The 20,866-nt window shown below is 54.9% G+C and overlaps 1 protein-coding gene across 4 annotated transcripts in view; it reads right to left on the bottom strand.

Annotated features, from left to right (window-relative positions):
* The window catches only part of LOC133344078 (collagen alpha-1(XIV) chain-like), a 97,373-nt gene that overhangs the window by 39,385 nt on the left and 37,122 nt on the right, over positions 1 to 20,866 (bottom strand). For 3 of the 4 annotated variants that reach the window (XM_061554024.1, XM_061554026.1, XM_061554027.1), the window contains 14 exons: positions 20,660 to 20,789; positions 20,189 to 20,334; positions 18,404 to 18,533; positions 14,630 to 14,743; positions 14,367 to 14,489; positions 10,328 to 10,477; positions 9,621 to 9,737; positions 8,197 to 8,343; positions 7,397 to 7,471; positions 6,228 to 6,367; positions 4,982 to 5,105; positions 2,911 to 3,054; positions 1,397 to 1,561; positions 900 to 938 (listed from right to left, as the gene is read on the bottom strand). In XM_061554024.1, the coding sequence (XP_061410008.1) occupies positions 900 to 938; positions 1,397 to 1,561; positions 2,911 to 3,054; positions 4,982 to 5,105; positions 6,228 to 6,367; positions 7,397 to 7,471; positions 8,197 to 8,343; positions 9,621 to 9,737; positions 10,328 to 10,477; positions 14,367 to 14,489; positions 14,630 to 14,743; positions 18,404 to 18,533; positions 20,189 to 20,334; positions 20,660 to 20,789 (1,744 nt within the window). The remainder of the gene's footprint in view (positions 1 to 899; positions 939 to 1,396; positions 1,562 to 2,910; positions 3,055 to 4,981; positions 5,106 to 6,227; positions 6,368 to 7,396; positions 7,472 to 8,196; positions 8,344 to 9,620; positions 9,738 to 10,327; positions 10,478 to 14,366; positions 14,490 to 14,629; positions 14,744 to 18,403; positions 18,534 to 20,188; positions 20,335 to 20,659; positions 20,790 to 20,866) is intronic. The other variant, XM_061554025.1, reaches the window with a different exon arrangement.

Raw genomic sequence — 20,866 nt, forward strand, 5'->3', positions numbered from 1 at the left:
ACAATGGACGTTAGAAAATGTCATTTGTGCCTAAACAAATTTTCATTTCTGCTCCACGTTTCTCCTTGCGGAGTGCCTTCAGTCGTTAACGTTGATTATTTCGCTGAATGTAATGGCGGGGAATATTTGCACAAAAAAAAATCATAAAACACTGTACTGCATTAGACTGCAGCACTGCATTGATGGCAGTGTTTGTTGCACGCAACAATGTGATGAAACAGCTGACGCAATTGCGCTGTGCCACTGCATTAAACGGACACTCAAAGACTTGAGGTGCAGTGCTCCGAGATGCAGTGATGTTCCCGTTTAGCTCACCAGAGTTGCAAACAATTGTAATTGGAGTCAATGGCCGCCAAGCAGCAGAAACATGTGGAGTGACATAATGACGCGGGGGGGGGGGGTACCCAATATGGAGTGACGTCAGCCGTTCATGATTATTAATGAGGAGGGGTAGGGGGGTGTCCATTTTCAGGACGGCACCTGCTAATGAATATTAATGAGGGGGGCTGGTCGACGTGGAGTGATGTCACGAGCATCAAGGACATTCCTGGGTGATTATAATAAGTCTTACACACTGCAGGTCACAACAACACTCACTCATCCAATCTCTCATTTACCGACTCACTAACCCACCCACTCATTCATTCATTCATTCACTCACGCACTCACCACACTGCAGGTCACCTTATTTCTCTTTTGGAATTCATCATTGTCGTCATCGTCTCCTTCCCCAAGCTCTTACAACAATAACCTTGCTCAATTCCAGACATGCGTTACACTCTTATCTATCGCGGCTTTCACAAAGGTGTTGTTTGTTGCTGGCCACTGTTGGGCCAGTGGTCAGCGACTAATTCTTGAAAGAATCCATCGTGAAGCGAGAGGGGGGCGGGGCACCGCACCTGCCACGGAGTATCCGTTGAGGTAGACTGGAGGGCAGGCTGCGGAGAAGACAGGGAACATGGACACACGCGCAGGCGTCACAATGCAGGGAACACGTGCAGGCGTCACAAGACGCCCCCCCCACGTCCCACATATGGGCGGCACGCGGCGACGCATGCTGCTGCGTCGCCGCGGTCGTTTGCGGTGGGGCGCCGGTGGCCCTGCTGCTGCGTGCCCACTGGAACGTGAAACTCCCTCCCTACCCGTGAGTATCGAGGTGGCCCTCTTCTGTCTTAGCAGCACAGTACGATGGCAGTACAGCAAGCGGGTTAATTTCCATCTTTTGTGTACTCTATCTTCTTAAGGCCACATCCGGGTGCTGGCCGCTTTCCCCCTTCTCTGTGGTTTTCCGCGCACCTCTGAATCACTCTCTCTTTCTGCGAGTGAACAAAAAACTGCGCGTGTAAAAAATTATATTAATTTCTTTCATGTGCATTTATACGAAGGGTGCACTTACTTGCAGAGGCCGCTTCACACATGAAGCCGATGAGCTCGTTCTCGATTTTCCTGAAATCGTCGAAGCTGTCGACGAAGAAGCGGTGCCGCTCACTGGGCCGGCTCGCGATGTTCGTCAGCTCTGCCACGTCGGCGTCCGCGATGCCGATAGAGAAGACGCTGTAGCCTGCGCCCGCGCCCGCGACCGCCACCACCACCACACAGAGAAATCCGTGTCCCCCTCATCTCTCCAGCTGCAGAAAGTGGCTCGAGCCTCCCCCCATAAAACACGCAGCTTCGTTGTGGTGACGCTCACTCGGAACCCCTCCCCTCTCCCCCACCACCGCCCACTGCGAAAACAGACTCCGCTCTTCCATACAGATCACCGCTGCTAGCTCCTTCCTTCTCTCCCGCTCTTCCCTCCCCCCTCATCATCACCCTTCAACCCCGACATCTTGGCCTGGTCATTAGTACTATGATGCCTCCCCCCCTTCCCCACCCCTCTCCCCCCCCTTCCTCACCCCTCCTCTCCCTGTCTGGTCTTTTTCACAACTGACTACACGACATCCAGAATACTACAGCTGGAACACCACAGCCAGTACACTCTAACTGGAACACTACAGCCAGTACAGGAACCAGGATTCCACAGTTGGAGCAATCGGAGCCGGACTGTGTTGTGGGGCACGTGGCCGCGCTTTCCCGGCAGCGCTTCCCAGACCACCGTGGCATGCCCCGGTACACCACGGCATGCCCTGGTACACCGCGGCATGCCCCGGCGCGTTCTGGCGCTCACCGGCACGCGCACCTCTCCTCCGTGCGCCACAGCGCAGCTGTCGATTTAGATTTTCCTCAACTCTTGGCAAAGTTGGAAACAAATTAAAGAAATACTTTCAACAAATCGCTTCCAACCGCCCACAATTCTAACAATTGCAGTTGTACTGCAGCCCAAAAGATGCATTTATTCGTCTTATGCCACCAAAAACAAAGCTCCTCCATACAGCCTTAGATTGTTGGAGTAAGTGCCGTTTGCGAACACTTATAAAAATCGGCACCGCACAGGAGCGGGCGGGTGTTCAGGACCATGCCCGGCCACCTTTGTCTCCCCAATTATGATGTTTACACACTGCACCACGTACTCAATTTAGAGCTGAATTGACTTCGAGGTGGCTCAGTACCAGTGCGGAAGTGTAAAACATGAGCACTGGGGGGGGGGGGGAGATGACAAAGATGGACTGGCGTGGTGTTGGCCACCCACCCCATTGTGTGCCGTGCCGGCCTTCATCTTAGGTGCTCGCTAGCAGCGTATGACCCAACAGTCTTTTCAAGGATATGTGGGCGATCCTTGCTGTTGTTGCTTAGAATAACCCATGTGTGTGCGTGCGTGCGTACCCTCATGCTGTACGCCCCTGGTGAAGCGCGAGTGTTTGTTTGAATACGTATGTTCGTGTAGAGACATGTGTGCACGTGCTTGTAGACATGCGTGTGTGTGCACGTGTGCGTGTGTGTGCACGTGTGTGTGTGTGTGTGCGTGCGTACCCTCGTGCTGTACGTCCTTGGCAATGCGCGTCACCTCGTCCTGCGAGCGCCCATCCGTGATGACGACGAGCAGCTTGGGAACGCCGCGGCGCATCCCAGACTCCGACACGAACATCTCCGTGCGTGCGTGCTTCATGGCCCGGCCTGGGGGGTGACCAACTCACCGGTCATTCAGTGGACATGTGGTTTGTCTTGTTAGTTATATAGCAAGCATGATTAGGCAAGTGGCCAGAATTGTGAACATCTGCTCCAGTCTTGGGCCTTGAGAAGGAGGCGTGGTTTCATCAACATGCCCCTCTACAGGGTGATGGCGTCTCCACTCGCTATGTTGCCCAATCCGCGTGCCCCCCTTTGTGTATGTGCAGTTCACACGAGTGAACATCCACACACATCCATCTCCACACGCCACCTTTGCGGACACTTCAACACTTGGGAGGATGCCCACCAAGGAGCTGGAGCACTGAGAGCTGATGCTCGTGTGCAGGAGCGAGGTGGATTGTTGCATCACGTGACCGTGAGAGATGGCGACGGCTTGATGATGAGGGCTTCATCCAACAATGGATAGATCATCGCTGCTACTGCTGATGATGCTGATGATGTGACTGTGGCGTCTACTGGTGAAGGGAGTTGTGGGTTATGAACTGGATCAATACGAGCTCTGCTTGCTAGAAAACGAGGCCCTGAACGTGGCATGAGGATGTAAAAAGCCAAACATCTCCATTGAGCAGAACAAAGATCAACAAGCAGAGTTTACACAACGGCAATGAACTTTAGGAGCACTGCAGCTCACCACGCTCTACCGCATCGCATGTTGACATCCAGCCGCTCTTACAGAAATAAACACCACACTCGTGACCTTCATTGGCATTGGCAGCGCAATGGTGAGTGGCGCACTGGGCTCGCAACCCCGGGGTCAATGATTCGATTCTATCTCCCGGCGCGGAAATCAGAACAATTCTATGGAGCAAGTTTCTCATATCTCCCCCCCCACCCATCCCCCTGGCAGAACGTGCGGGACGCGGGGGACGCCAGCGGACGCGGCTCGTCTCGCGTTTCCCTGCCCTGGCGGCGCTCAGCCGAGCCCGCAACCACGAAGTCATCTTCCAACAACTCCCAGAGAGGAATGGCGCGAAAATGGTGCCAAGGCGCTGTCTTTTGTTATTCAAGCATTTACAGAGTTTGCTTGGGGGAAGGGGGGGGCGGTGCGAGTCGTGGGACTCTCGACGTTCCCTGTCCACACACGAACCTCCGGCTGAGCACGACGCCAGGACCAGCTCGGCCCACGTGCGGTGCCACCCGTGGTCCCTTGCAAGCCCTGACCCCTGACCCCTGCTACCATCCACACCTCTCATTCACACAGTTGCTGAGCACAGGCCAAAGGCACCAAGTGGCCAGCAAATAACAGCACTGTCAAAGTTTTCATTGGTAAAAGTTATAGATGCCCATAGACACAGAGACATAGCAGGCAGGGTTGTTACTAGGTGGTCTATAGTTAAAAAAAAGTCTTCTTCTTAGTTCTTTCGGTAAAGTCACGTAGAAGGGAAATAATAAAATAATTCTCACTATTTATTATTTTTATTATCTTATTATTTCTCTTCTACGTGACTTTACCGAAAGAACCAAGAAGATGAATCCCTGCAGTCACAAAAGCTTTAAATCGAAATAAAAAAGTCTTGTATAGAGACCCAGAAACTCACATAAGAACGCATAAACTTACACAGAAACCCACTGGCTCACTTAGACAAGCCATATACTGTCATAATTTCGAAACTCATAGACTAACATAGAGACCTGTAGTGCTACATAGAGATCCATGAACATAGAAACCACACACTGCCATAGACAGCCATAGACTTATGGACTCACTTAATATAACCCACAGACTCATGCCGGGATAGATTGTTGCCCCCTCAAATGCGTCGGTTTTCTCCGGCTGTTCCGGTTTCCTCCCACATGTATAACAAGCACCCATCATTAATTGGTTAAATGATGACGCTCTAAATAAACCCAACTCAATATTACATTTGTTACGGGAGTTGTGGCTAAGCGGGATGGGGGGTGTTGGTCGCACCTGTCTTAGTGTTGCCCCCCTTGTAGCGGACGTTGCGGATCCCGTCGAGCAGAGACTCCCGGCTGCGGTGAACGTTGAGGTTAAACTCGGTGCGCGCGTCGTCGCTGAACTGGGCCATGGCCACCTGAAGGGCACGCCGTGGCACGTCGTGCGGTGACAAGTCATGCCGAGGCATCATCGTCGTGACCAAGATCATCACTGTCTGGCATCTCTGATACCGCACCTGCCACGCAGCAGTACACCGCGTCACGCCACGCCACACGGCGGTGCACCACACCACGTCACGTCACACCACACCACGTCACGTCACACCACACCGCGTCACACCACACCGCGTCACACCACACCGCGTCACACCACACCGCGTCACGCCACACCGCGTCACGTCACACCGCGTCACACCACACCGCGTCACACCACACCGCGTCACACCACACCGCGTCACGCCACACCACGTCACGTCACACCGCGTCACACCACACCGCGTCACGTCACACCGCGTCACACCACACCGCGTCACACCACACCGCGTCACGTCACACCACACCGCGTCACACCACACCGCGTCACACCACACCGCGTCACACCACACCACGTCACACCACACCACGTCACGTCACACCGCGTCACACCACACCGCGTCACACCACACCGCGTCACACCACACCGCGTCACACCACACCACGTCACGTCACACCGCGTCACACCACACCGCGTCACACCACACCGCGTCACACCACACCGCGTCACACCACACCACGTCACGTCACACCACGTCACATCACGTCACACCACACCACGTCACGTCACACCACACCGCGTCACACCACACCGCGTCACACCACACCGCGTCACACCACACCGCGTCACACCACACCGCGTCACACCACACCGCGTCACACCACACCGCGTCACACCACACCGCGTCACACCACACCGCGTCACACCACACCGCGTCACACCACACCGCGTCACACCACACCGCGTCACGCCACACCGCGTCACGTCACACCACGTCACGTCACACCACACCGCGTCACACCACACCGCGTCACACCACACCGCGTCACACCACGTCACGTCACACCACACCGCGTCACACCACACCGCGTCACACCACACCGCGTCACACCACACCGCGTCACACCGCGTCACACCACACCGCGTCACACCACGCAACGGCACAGCATTGGCGACGAGCCGAGCGGGCGGCGAGCGGCAGCGTACGGCCGCTACGGGCCCTCACCTGCGTGCCGTGCGGGCCGATGTTCTCCAGCGCGCCCGCCAGGCTGCCCAGGAACCTCATGACCTTGTGAAAGTTGTCGTCCCCGATGCTCCACGAGCCGTCCACCAGGAAGACGAGGTCGGCGCGGGCCGAGCGGCACTCTGAGTGCACCCACGCAGACAGAGATGCCCCCGTGACCGATCCACTCCGGGCACTCGCTTGCTCACTGGTCACCAGTCGCCTCTTTGTCGCTCTTCAATTGCTAGTGCTGCAGTTTTTGTGACCCTAAACTTCACTCGCCAATTCCTCCTGCTGTGTTGAGGACTCAGTCTGCTAATCACCGACTGCTTTGACTCGTCCCCAGAGTTGCAGCCACTACACTGCAGGCCACAACACTTCTCTTTCTGCTTCTTCCCTCACACTGCTCCACCTTGGAATGCCCTCCAATTACTATCCATTTCCACCAACCTCTTGCAATAAATAACCGATCTCAATTCAAGAGACATGTTATACCATTATTTATTACAACATTGATGGTGCTGATTGTTGCTGGCCACTTGTCACTTTGGGCATCGGGGCCTGTGCTGAGTAACAATGAACCCAGTTTACAGGGGCAAGCAAGGGCACATGAAGAGAAATACAAAGATGCCCCATATACCTTTAATAATTAATTTGCTGGGGCAAGTGGTGTGAGTTGACACCTATATAAATGCTGACACGGTACACGAGTGGGTGAGTGGCCTGTACCACACCTTTGTCTCCCCAGTGCCAAGGTTTACACCCCACACCAGGTACTAATTTGTGGTTGAGTCGGCCTAGGGGAGGCCCAGGACCGGTTCAGATAATCGTCACTGGTGTTGGCCGAGAGAGAAATCGAACTCGGGTCGCCGGGTTTGCAGCACAGCGCACTAACCGCTACACTACTGCTCCCCACGCATATATATGCGCACACACACACGCGCGGAGAATATTTATGAATGCATATATACATATAATGAGCCTGTAGAAATTCTTTGGCAGTGAGCTGCAATCTGGGTTTGTGGGGTTTGTAGCGCAACGCACTTTACTACTCGCCACCACGAGGGCACGCACACACACACATGCACGCATGCACGCATGCACACACACATATGCACGCATGCACGCACACACGAACACACGCACAAACGCACACACGAACGCAGGATCACCTTCGCGAGGCTGCGGGGCGGTGGTGGGAGGAGCCCCGATGGGCGTCGTGTAGGGAGCCTCGGTCACCACGGAGCCTGGTCCATCACAAACACAAAGCGATAACAACAATCATAATCATCGTAACATTGTCAACTCACAATGCGCCGCCGCCGCAGTGTTCACTCACTCGTGTAACGAGAGGACAACTCAGAAGTGTGAAGAAAAAGACAAGCAGGGAAGCAGCCACGCGACGAGCCGGTGCCAATGATTGTCCAAGCTCTGCGGTCCTCTATATATTAAGGTGTTATCGACCAATTACATGTGGGAGGAAACCGGAGCACACGGAGAAAACCCATGCATGCAAGGGGGAAACACTCTATCCCATGCAGAGAGAACAGGTGGAGACCATATTTTTGCCATGCCACCTTCTCCTGGCAAGCTAGGGTACAGCATCTCCTCGATGCCCACTGGTAGGAAAATAACTTCACAGCCATCTGTGCAGTGATCCGCCAACTCTCACTGCCGCCTCCACAGTGCTGGATCGCAGGCCACCTGTGTGCCACCAGCACCTGGCAACGTGAGGAGCTATCATGGATCACGTGACGCGGCCCATCATGAGCCTGTATCGAGTAGGTAACACTGCCGCGAGCTGGCGCAGCCCTGGTGGTGACGCAGCTCGTGGTGATAGTGGTGGTGATAGTGGTGGTGATAGTGGTGGTGATAGTGGTGGTAGTAGTGGTGGTGATGGCGGTGCTCGTGTTGGCAGTGCGACACCGTTGCTGGTGCCAGTGCCGCATGTGGGTCGTGCCGCGCCACTCACGTGTCCGCTGCGTGACGTTGACGGCTGGGCCCTCCGCCTCCCGCACCTGCGCGTGGACGCCGACGCGGTACTCGGTGCCAGGCAGCAGCTCGTAGTAGCAGTGCGCGTTCACGCTGGAGGACAGCGTCACGTCCTGCTGGGGACCGCCTGAGGCCAGCAGCAACACCCAACAACTCAACTCCACTCAATTCTGCACCATACACATCTCAACTCCACTCTATCCCGCACCATACACAAGAGCATTATTGATGCTCATGCCCTGTTGAAAGGCGGGCAGGGGCAATGGTGGACGTTACAATTTTCTGTTGAACACGTTGGCTTTCGCGATCAATATCATCCATAAGATAGGTTTTTTTTACGGGATCTAACTAAAAAACTATATTATGAATTACACGTTTCTATGGCGGGGGCAAGCCTATCTATATGATAACAGCTGTTGAATTCCTTACAAAGCTGCACACATTTCGTCGATGCTCATACCGGCGACAGTTTGATTTGGCAGGCTGTGTCGAGTGGTGGAGGGTTGAGACACAAATTTGGCCAGATCAAAATGCGACCTAACCCAGTGTGGTTTAGAGTAGTTTAATTGGTGGTGGTGCAGTGGTAACACTTGTGCCTCAGAGCAAGAAGGACCTCTGTTCGATTGCAGACGATAGTGATGTATTAAAGTTGTATAGCTTGTCCAATGATTCTTAATACATTTATTGGGTTAGGCTATGTAATAACCTGGCCAAATTTGTGTTGTGTAAATCTGCGCTACCAGACACAGCGAAACCAATTAAATTGTCACTAGCGCAGGCTTTTATTTAATGTGCCAATTATCATTGTTCCAGCTGTCCATGATTACTGCATGTGGCGGTAAGAATTGTTCTCGTGAGCGTGACCATTTAACTTGATTGGTCGTGCCAGGTAGTGGAGGGTTACACGACCACCACGTGGCCCAGCCCAAAATCATCCATTACGAATCCTGACACTGGCTGTGCTCGTCCGACCGATGTCTGTGACCACGGTGCCCACAAATCATCTCTGGCACCTCCGCTGAGAGAGCTTTGCAGGAGACAGCGGTGAAGGATGCGAGGCTCATGGCCCCAAGGGGCCTGAGAGGCCGGAGGCCGCCCCAAGGATATTTTCTCAAGTGGCCGAGCCAAGGTGGGGGGCTGGGGCCACGTGATGGGGTGATGCCCCCTCCCCCAGACCCCCTACCCCTTGAGACCAAACAAATTGGAATTGATATTTTAGCAGAGCATATCAATGCAGGGCCCTATTTTAAAAGCTCGTGCTCTCACTCAAGAAGAGCTATTAGGGCCACACGCTCACAGGGCAGTTATCGAGTTGTTGTGTTGGTTGTGCTGGTGCACCACTGCCAACACGACGACATTGTTGGCAGCATCGCCAGGCGATTCGTTGAGGGTGCGAGGTGTCACCTAGAGCTTCCTGCAGCACGACGCGGTACGCAGTGGCGTCGCGCTGGGGTTGCCACTCGACGCAGAACCCCGTGGCTCTCACATCGTACACGAAGAGGTGGTTGATGCCCAGGTGCCCTGCGAGAAAGAAGCGGGGACGGAGACGCGGGGCACGCCAGTGACGCCCAGCCGGCACAACGCGGAGGAGCGCAGTAACGGAGTGCGTGCCTTACGACGAACCCGGATTCGACTCCTGCCACGGATAGCCTAATATCGGTCCCGCACCTCCCCTCTGGAGTAAACAGACCGTCGCGCTATGAACCAAGCAATCCGAGTTTAATTCCCGCTCAGGTAGACTCGGCATTAAATGAGTACCCGATGTGTGGTGTGAAAACAGCATCACTGCGGAGTTAAAGGTGGCCGGGCATGGTGCTGGCCACCGACCCCTTCATGTGCTGTGTCGGCCTTCAGAGGCCCTATTCGCGAACAGCACTCAGGGCCACCACGGGCTGGGTGGCCAGATGAAGGAAGTCGAAAGTGATTTCCTGCTCAATGAACATGGACGCAGCGGTACTCATCTCCTGCTGGCAGCCCCCAGGCAGTGGCAGACATTCCTCTCTCTTATGGTGGAGGTGCGCATGTGTGGGCTCGTGCGTGTGTCGGCTCGTGCGTGCGTGTGCTTGCCCAAATGTGTGTGCTCTCGTGCGTGTGTGCGTGCGTGCCCCTACGTGTGCGTGCGAGCCCCGTGAGTCCGACGCTCTCGCCCGTGCTGTAGGTGGCGTGCACGTGGGCACTGTACTCCGTGCCGGCGCGCAGGCCCTGCAGCAACACCGAGCTGACGCCCGCTCCCACCAACAGCACCTTCTCCTCGCCTCCCGCTGCGCACGCGCGCGAGTGTTGTGCATGTGTTTGGGTGTATGTGTACGAGTGTGCGTGTGAGTGTGTTTGTGTGTATGTGTGCAAGCGAGTGTGCATGTGAGTGTGTACGTGTGCGAGTGAGTGTGCGTGTGTTTGTGTGTACGAGTGTGCGTGTGTTTGTGTGTATGTGTGCAAGTGAGTGTGCATGTGAGTGTGTACGTGTGCGAGTGAGTGTGCGTTTGTCAGCACGTGTGTGCAAGGGACACAGACATGTACGGGGAATGAGGGCAGGGATGCGTTCCACGATGTTTCCTGCTGCAAATCGTCACACAAACGACGCCTTGGCGTCCCACCGAGGCAGGGAGCCAACGCAGCGGCAAGACCACCGCAGGACGACCACGGTGGAGCCCAGGGTGGTGGAGCCCAGAGTGGTGGAGCCCAGGGTGATGGAGCCCAGGGTGGTGGAGCCCAGGGTGGTGGAGCCTCGACATCGAGCACGGCCACAGGGGGGCTCAACTGTTATCAACCTGGCCGAGGTTATTTCTGTTTGCTTATGAACGCATTCCACCTGGGTAATCCCTTGAGATGGAACATCTCGTTTGCAAAGTTGCCCAGGGTGTTGATTGCCAGTCCCCTCCTTACCACTATTCTTTTGCAACTACCACCATGATTACTATTGCCGAAAACTTCACTCCTCTAGCAGACACCGACTACTTCGTCGCATCCACACAGTGTTCAACCACCACAAGACACAAAAACAGACTCACCCACCCACTGGCCACACTGTGTTCAACCACCACAAGTCACAAAAACAGACTCACCCACCCACTGACCACACTGCACTTCTCTTTCTGCTTCTTCCCTTGCACTGCTCCGCTTCGGAATTTCTTCCAATAATCGTCCCTTTTCCCCAACCTCAAGAAATGTATTCACTCATATATTTAAACTGTGATAGTGCTGTTTGTTTCGAGATGCTTGAAGTTTTTGGTAACTGGGTTCTGTGCTCATCAACTGTATTAAAAAAAAGTATTCTGAAACAAGCGTCATGACTGCCACAGCACCGGGTGGGCACAGGCCAAGGAGCAAACCCGCTCGGCGTGATTCACACGGGGGTCACGGGGGTCACGGGGTTAGAGGGGGCGCTCTGCCGGAGTGACCTGCACCTGCGGACGGCCAAGACCAGCGGGGAGGGGAAGGGAGCAGTGGGGGAGCCGCGACCAGAAAACTGTTAACGGCTCCTCCGAGTTGATCTGAGTTACGCTCCTAAAGACGCCGGAATGAAAGGTGATCACTCCTCCCAGGCGCTCGCTCTAATCGCTTGGCGAACCGGCGCTCACGGTACTGCCTGGTGACGATGCCCCCACCCAGGCTTCTGGGCTCACCCCTCGTTCCCTCCGCGTTTCTGACCCGCGTGCCAAAGCCGTGGGATTGCAGCGATCGAAACACCGCAAGCTCGAGAGCGTGCGCAGAGAAACGAGTAGAGGTGGGAGATGGAAATAGGGGCACCTGGACCGAGGAATGGGCTGGAGCGATAGAGGCCGCATTACTCAGAACGCAGAGCGGGTCGGCGTGAGACTCATCGTGGCCAACAGGGACGACGGCCCATCAGTGAGACGTCGTGGAATGGCAGCTCATGGAGAAGACACACTGGAGATGACGGCCACCGTGGAGATGCAGAGATGTGGTGAGCTCATGTACAGGAGCGATATGGATTGTGGTATCGCAGGACTGTGAGAGATGGGGATATCGTGGGCAGACCTTCATCCAGCGGCGGATAGACCATGGCTCACAATGATGATGATGTACCAGTTGAAAGGGTAAAAACCTATTACTAGATGATGATGAACGTTTACATGTCACTTGCCGCGAATGTTTCAAGAGAACCTGGCTAAACTGATGAGACACTGATTGTCAAAGCTGGTCCATAGTTTGTCCTGTGTTGAACCAATGCTGCTGAAATGATGCACTCCTAGACATAGGTCCGTGATGGGATGTGTAAAATAATACTTTTATATATTTATGTGGAGGAACAGATATGGGAAAGAGGCAAATATTTTTCAGAAATGAGCAAATCTCCAGGCTAGTTCTACACCGACGCTGACAGTGCACATGTGGGGGTTGTGTGTGTGCACGTGTGTCTTGCGCGGGGATTTTACGTGTGTGTGTATCTGTGTATGGAGGGAGAGCATGCGTCCGTGTGTGCTGTTTCTACTGTATGTGCGTGCATGCGGTTCCTATGTGTGTGCATACTTGTGCGTGTGTGCATGTGTATGTATGTGTATGTATGTGTATGCGTGGGTGTCTGTGCGCTCGCGCGAGCGTACAAAAGATGCGATGCGGAGCACTGGCCCTCTGCGAGTAACCCGACCCCTGTTCTGGACTCGCACCGGAACTCCCATGGTGCGGCACAAATCGGTCATGAGCCGGCACGGCAGTCTCCGAGATGAAGAACCTCACCCCAGCGCGGAGTGGGCTGCTCAAGCGGGGGGGGGGGGGGGGGGAGTTAAGAAGCTTGTGCCAATGTGTAAACTACTGTGCCGAGAGATGGAATCGAACCAGCCACCATCTGGATTAGGGCCACAACTTCTGCGCCACTGGGAACTGTCTCCTGGCAGGAGCCTGCAACGGTGCCGATGGAAAGTGGGTCAGACGGGTGCGGCAGCAGCACGGGGGATGTCCCACGTCTCGCGGCCACGCGGGGAGGGGGGGGAGATTCTCAGCGGTGCGGCCGCCGAGTGACCTCAGCTGACGTCAGGGGGAAACTATGAGCGGTGATTATAATGAGCGCTTCGAGTGGCGAATGAGATCATGACACAGAGAGGGAGGGGGGGCGGTCGAGCCAAGTGCCGGAGCCGGGAACGCCGGTCCCACGTTCACGCTTTAAACGCCGCTTCTGAGTGCAAGCCCAAAGGGCCACGTTAAGCGGCCAGCAACAAACAGCACTTTTACTGGAACCGATGACGGTGTCACACGTTTCTTGAGTTTGAGCAAGGTTATTGGGGATAAGAGAGGAGCTGTGGCAAGGAGAAGTAGGAAGATAAGTGAGGTGTCCTGCAGTGCGGGGAGTGAGTTGGTGAGTGAGTGTGTGAGTGGGTGAGTGTGTGGGTGAGTGGGTGAGTGAGTAGGTGAGTGTCTGGGTGAGTGGGTGAGTGTGTGGGTGAGTGGGTGAGTGAGTGTGTGAGTGGGTGAGTGAGTGGGTGGGTGAGTGAGTGGGTGAGTGAGTGTGTGAGTGTGTGGGTGAGTGGGTGAGCGAGTGTGTTATTATGACCTACAGTGTGGTGACTGAACAGTAGGTTCTCGCTCACACCACTATAGTGCGAAAGAAGTTCAACATACATAAATAGATACTAGATTGAAAACGAATCTCTTTAGAACCGATTTGTGTTTAGTTTGTTGTCCTTCCCCTGCACCTTCGATAAGCACGGTTGGCTCCGTAAGGTGTGACTGAAGTTCAAGTTCGACATATATATACATACACACATACATACGCTTGCACGCAGAGTGCATCCCTGTGTGGCTGATGCTTATCATTGCCACTGCTAATTACATACAATTAAGGACAAACATGTGTGGAGCATACGTGTGCATGCTTCACACGCGTCTCTCCTACCTACGACTGGCTGCACCACCTCTCTCTGGGTGCAACAAACACGCCCACGGTGTCCGCCCAGCGCCTTCACAAGGCATCACATTAATACGCCGCTGTACTAATCTGCACTGTTTTCTATTGTACTCTTGGCGGCCCTGAGCCAATGTTCGAAAGTCCACATTCCTATGACAGGGATAGGTCTATCGACAGGCAATGGGTGCTGCTGTGAGTTTAGTAGAAATTCCACATTCCTATGGCAGGAGCAATCCCTCCACGGGCGCCGGGCGCTGCCGTGAGTGCAGCGCGCGTGCGGTGCGCACCAGAGGGACGGTGCACGACGCGGAATCCCAGCACGGAGGAGTCCCCAGGGACCTCCCAGGAGAGACGGAACCGGTCGTACGACTCCTCGGACACGTGCAGGTTGCTGGGAGCCGCCAGGCCGGCTGCAAACACACAAAGACAAAGGTTCCCCGTGTCGCCTTTGACAGACTGGTGGGGTAAGTGCTGTTAGCGAGCACCTGTTCAGGCTGGGAATTGTGACCCCACCTATCCCCCCCCCCGATCCACCCAGCGACCGACCTACCCGATGATGAGCTAACGTCGACTCTTTCCTTAACGAGGTGGAACGAGGAGGGCTTGCCTGTGGGCATCTTGCTTGTGGGCATCTTTGGCGTGGCTGCAGCGGCTCCTCGTGCAACTGCCAATGACAAAGTGCAACAGGCTTGGTTACTGCTGCCACTTAACAACGCGACCGGCTCCGCTCTCACCCAGCTGCTCCCCTGCGCTCTGCCACGCGGCCCGTGTCCCGGGCTCCTACAATCATAGTTTTGTTTAGACTTTCTTAATAAGCAAAAAAAATATGTACAGTATTTTAAAGTTACCGCCAAGCGGCTCTTTATGCTGGTGACATCACCACAACGTCACTGCCAAGTCCTTGACGAGTTTTAATTGGACGTTGATGCAGTCTCCTGACGGGGCGCCTGAAAGTCAATGTAAGGCTTTTTTCCTCACCAATGTGGTTACAAGCATAAGAATCACAACGATTTTTGGATTAGGCCACGTAATTATTTACTCAAATTTATGTCATAAGAACCTCCACCACATGACACAGTCAAACAAACGAACGTGCCACATGTACAGGCTTCAAATGCTCGTGTACACGGGGGGCAATTACATTTATTTGTCGACATCGGATGGTGGAGGGGATTAACGACAAATTTATCCAGATCATCACATGGCCCAATCCAAAACTTTAAATTAAAAATCCTAATATTTTCTGCGAAAACCAACCAGTTAAAAGGTTCTTAGTTACGTTTTTATTATTTCCCCCGCATCCACGCAAGCATGCGGTATATTTACTCAATGTGTGCGCCGACTCCAAACCCGTCACACATTCCGGCGCTGCACCGCAAGCAGGTGGCCTGCAAGCAGTTAGCGCGGTGTGTTGGCGGCGAGCCTGCGGCGCCGGCGACGGCCGTTTGTCTTGGCCGAGACACGTCGCGCGTTCCGCTCCCGGCACCTCGGACCGCTGCCAACGTCAGGAAATGCCAGCGAAGCTGCGCCAAATTGCCAAATCATAATGCCGAATCCTAACTCCGAATCTGAATCCTAGCGCCGAATCCTAACTCCGAATCTGAATTCTAGTGCTGAATCCTATCGGCCTCTGCGCTGCGAGAACCCCCACCCTACCCAACCACCGTGTCCTTCCTCTGTCTCGGCTAAGGAACATTGTCCGTGTCACTCATCTGGCTGAGGAGTCATCGAGGAAGCTTGGATTTCTTGTCCATGGCAGTGCCTTCGTCTTTAACTTGGATAAATGATCACAGCTGCTGCTGCTGCTGCTGCCACATCTGGGGTGGAGTCTTCAGTCCCTGCCTCACTGCTGCACCCAATAGGGTTTAGAGTGCAGCAGCAGTTGGGTCCAAATTTGACAAATTAGAAAAAAAAATCAAATGGCATCGCATACAGCAGCAACAACGCCCCCTCTTGTCAAACTACTACACATCTGAAACACAACAGTGCCTTCAGGACGATAGCCTTGCGCCTTTGGAATGAATTCCAAATGTACTAAATCATCATTATTAATCGATGGTGCAGACATCCGCGTGCCTACCTCTGAGTGCTCCTGAAACGGAGCAATCGTAACCTGCCCCTGTGCTCGTGGCGTCACCGGGGATCAATCTCTGACAAAATATTCTCCACGTCGCTGGTAGACTGAGACGTGGCACGTAATTAGTAGCCACGGCCATGACTCACGGTAGATTGGATGCGGTGTGCCGGGTGTGGGAATAGTCTCCACGTCACTAGTTAGACTGGAGGCGGCACGCGACGAGTCGGTTCTCAGTAAACGCTAAACACGTTGTGTTTGTCGCTCTGGACATTTCTGTTCAGCGGCATCGGTTCAAGCGAGTCTAACTCTACCAATGACCCACTGAAGGTGTGAACCAGTGCAGAGTTTTGCTTGAGTTGAACCAATGCTGCTTAAACAATTCATTGCCAGAAGGCCGTGCGGCCGATGGATGGTGTGAAAGATGAAGATCAACCCATATCCCCCGCCCCCTACACAGCCGCCCACGCCCCCCACCCCTCCACACTTCGCTTGCCGTGGAGACGTTTTTCCAAAAGTGGGACAGAAGGCAGTCTGCCTCACGTGATTCGACACAAGCAAGGGAACATCTGGCACTCGTGAAAGGGAGGCTTCTTCATTCAGTTGCAACCCCACACGGCAGTGGTTGGGCCATGGAAAAACCCGTCACGCCATACGAACGTGGAATGTTCAATACGCGATGCCTATTTGGGAAGCATAACACTTTGATGTGAACCTCGACAAAGCCTCAGCTCACTCATAGCTACTATCACCCACAGCCCCGCTCACCCACAGCCTCGCTCACCCATAGCCCCATTGCTCACCCATAGCTCCACTCACCCACGCACATGAGGCTTCACTGTGCTTTTGACGGTGGCACAGCAATGTTACCAGAACCCTGACGATTCCCCAATGTGAGGTCGACAGTAGTGCTTGTACAGGGGTGGGGAAGGTGGTGGTGGGGATAGTAATGACGGTTAGTGGTGCTGGTAGTGGTGGTGGTGGTGGTGAGGATGGTTAGTGGTGGTGGTAGTGGTAGTGGGGATGGTTATTCGTGCTGGTAGTGGTGGTTGGGGGTTGGAAAATAGGTGGGAGGCTTCCTGGGCTCATGATCGTTGGCGCCCCCCCCCCGCCCCCCCAGGGCACGGGAAGCTGAGCGAGCCAAAACCAACAACCCCACGGCTGCCTCCAGACTCCCCACCCAATGGGAGAAGCGCTTCTGTGCATGAAAAAGTAAAATTTGAAAACATTTCAAATGGTCGCCCAATGCAGATTCTTTCCCTGCTCATCTCCGTGCCAGTAGTTGGTGAGAACGAGCGTCGGCACCGCCTCCTGCCACGCATTGCTGGGGAGTCTGGGATCCGTCTCCCACGTGCCGCAGCCCCGGTGAGCTGCGGGGTTTGGAGCAGGCCGATTGTAAGAGAGCTTTTCTCAAGTGGCATGTACGCGGACATGCCCACGGGCATCTGGAACTTGCGAGTGCATGCAAACAGGAGGGGGGGGGGGGACCCACGCGTCACCTCGGTGACGGGCGGCACTTGGCCCTCATCGAACTCGGACACGGCGGAGAAGTGCAAGTTCTGAGCTCCGGACATCGGCACTGACCATGCACAATCCGCGTGACAACAACGAATATCAACACTGCACACACACCGCACACACCACATACACCGCATACACACGACACACACACCACACACACACACACCGCACACACACCGCACACACACCATGCACACACACCGAGCACACACACCGAGCACACGCATGTCCTGATTGGACAGACCATCCCTGCCTTCGTCTCAATCTCCCTACGACTGCCACTGCTGCAGGTACAGCACTCAGCACAAACCCGGCTTCAGCTGACCTCCTGCTGCTGACCTCCTGCTGCTGCTGCTACTTCGTCTGGCCTGCTGCGCCCAGTCCCTACCTCACTGCTGTACCAGACAGGATGCAGGGTGCAGCAGCAGTCAGGGTGATTGATGACCCAGCACTCATCAAATCACTCCGGTCACTCGCTCACTCATCACGGGTGAGGGAGGAGGAGACGGGAGGGAGGGAAGTAGTGGAGCGAGTGAGATGTCTGGAGCGAAATGAGAGGGGAAAGGCAGGAGAGTGAGGGGTGAGAGTTCAACCTCAAGTTGTTTTTGTGTAACCAGGTGAGAACTCTATAGAGGCCAGTAGAGTGACCTGAAGGTAGAGGAGGAATGAAGGGAGGGTGGGATGGAGGTGGGGGGATGGAGGGAGGGGGCGATAGGAAGAGGGACCCACGCGTGGTCTCCTGGCCAGTGAGCGGGTCGCTCGCCTCCTCGCCGTACATGGCGTACAGCGTCACCGTGTACTCCGTGCTCGGCGTCAGTCGGCTCAGCTCGATCTCCGTGAACCCCGCTCCCACTTTTTGCTGCCGATGGTGGTGAAGGGGCGAAGGCACCGAGGTGGGGGGGGGGGTCACAAGGAGAAGAGAGCAGAGATACAACACTTCACAAAAGGACTAAACGAACGGAGCAACGACGACTCCAAGATGCCACTCGTCACACTTAGCGAAAGTTATGGCACCACAGTGCTTGTGTTAGGTTAAGTGCACTTTGAGGCCATCATGTAGAGACTGACTGAGATTACTGAATGTGACCGCATGCCAAGGTGCTCTGCAGGAACGGTGAGCGCGTTGGCGACTCGGACTGCCAGACACTCACTGCCTCGTCTTGTCCACCACGTAGTGTTCAACCACAACCACCACTACCACCACCACATTGCAGGTCACAACAACACTCTCTCTCACTCACTCGCTCACTCATTCACCCATCAACTCACTACACTGCAGGCCACCTCAATTCTCTTTCTGTTTCTTCCCTTTCACCGATCCACTTTGGAATCATCATCATCATCATCATCATCAACTCTCTTCCTCAGCTCTTCCGGCCGAGTCACCCTTGAAAAATAGCTCAATGGGCTTTACTTGGAAAATAAACTTCTCTTTCTGAATCACCTTAAACACCCGCCGGCTCAACCTGGGGTGCACGTGCACTGCTGCTGCTATCGCCCTCCGCTCTTCAACCGCCAAGTGTTGCGCAAGCACTAGGCTCAACTGCGCGCACCGTTGCATGGACGACGCTATGAGTCACCCCACTTCCTCGGCTGCCGGTTCCTCGAGGTAGCGTCGTGAGGAATGATCTCATCCAAATATTGAGAACCCCTTCCTCATTGGCGACCCCGCTGCTGTTCGTCTCCCTGGTCACGGGCCCTGCTGCTCAATGGGGTCTGGGCGTCCATGTGCGGCCACCCTCCCTGCACATTCGGGGCCGTCGCGACCACCGCCCACTCTGGCTGCACTCAGCGCCAGGCCGGGTTGTCGCTCATTGTCGACGGATGGCCCCTGACCGGCCCCACCCTCCCTCCACGCAGCCAATGAAGTGGCTGGTGCCTGGCTCAGCAAGATGAGCGGACGATATATAATAATCTTTATCAATTGAAAAAACCTGTTGCACTCTTTTATGGTGCTGTTTTTTGCTGGCTGCTTGGCGTCTTGGGCCTTTGATCTTGTGCCTGTCAACTTTGTTGGTAAAATCCCCCCCCCCCCACTGTGGTTGCTCAGTGGCCCCCTTACACGCAGTGCCAGATAAGAGATCATCGCCATTCCACAAGCAACATTCCGTTAACATTGCTCAGTTTCTTACAGCGAAACCACGCGGAAGCAAACCCGAGTTGTAAACACGCTTAAATGCCCAATGGCAGGCAGGGGACGCTGGGAGATGTAGACACTTGGAATGACACTGAAAGACGGGATTGGGAACATGTGGATCAGAGAGCCAACGCCAATGTTGCCCTGGCTCTCTGGGCATGATGCGTCACTGGAGGTCGGAGCTTGAGACTAACAATGGAGCGGCAGCCAAATGAGAGAGCACGCGTCCACCATTAAGATGGAGCGATGAAATCAGCTGATGCGTAGGAGCTCAGTTGCATCACGTGGCCATGGGAGATGGTGGCGGTTTGGGGAGTCCTTCGTCCAGCAGTGAATAGAGCATGGAGTGCGATGATGGTGGTGGTGAGATTGTGCACCTCCTTGGCATCACCCTCCTCTCCGCCCGCGTTGGCCGAGTAGAGCAGCAGGTAACCTGTAGCACCCGGGGACGCCTCCCACGCGACGCGCATGCTGCTGTGCGTTACGTCAAAGATCCGCAGGTCCCGAATAGGGGGCAGGTCCACTGTAGACACACACACACACAAACATAGTACGTAGTACACACACACAGTCCACACACATAGTACATACACACATAGTACACACACACAGATAGTACACACACTGGACACACACACACGGTACAGCCACACACTCGTAATGGGAAGTTCGTCATGCAGCAGTGGATTGATCGTCACTCATGGAAAGGAAAATGTCACGGGAGGAAAACTCACGGGTGGAGTCGTGGTGGGGGGGGGGGGGGACTAACTGGTTGAGTCGTGGGGGCGGGGTGGGGGAGGGACTCACGACTCACGGCTGGAGTCGTGGGGGGGGGGGGGAGGACTCACGGGTGGACTCAGAGCCACGGAGGGCCTCGCTTGCCGCGCTGGCGTAGACGCCGAACACGGCCACCTGGTACTCGGAGGCCGTCAGGAGGTTCTGCAAGACGGCCGAGTTGGCTGAGCCGTCCACCACCACCTGCAGGAAGCGAGCCACGGGTAAGCGAGCCACGGGTAAGCGAGCCACGGGTAAGCGAGCCATGGGTAAGCGAGCCA

The sequence above is a fragment of the Lethenteron reissneri genome, chromosome 19 (genome assembly GCF_015708825.2).
Source record: "Lethenteron reissneri isolate LAM-NWPU_2019-01 chromosome 19, ASM1570882v1, whole genome shotgun sequence".
In the NCBI taxonomy this organism is placed as follows: domain Eukaryota; kingdom Metazoa; phylum Chordata; class Hyperoartia; order Petromyzontiformes; family Petromyzontidae; genus Lethenteron; species Lethenteron reissneri.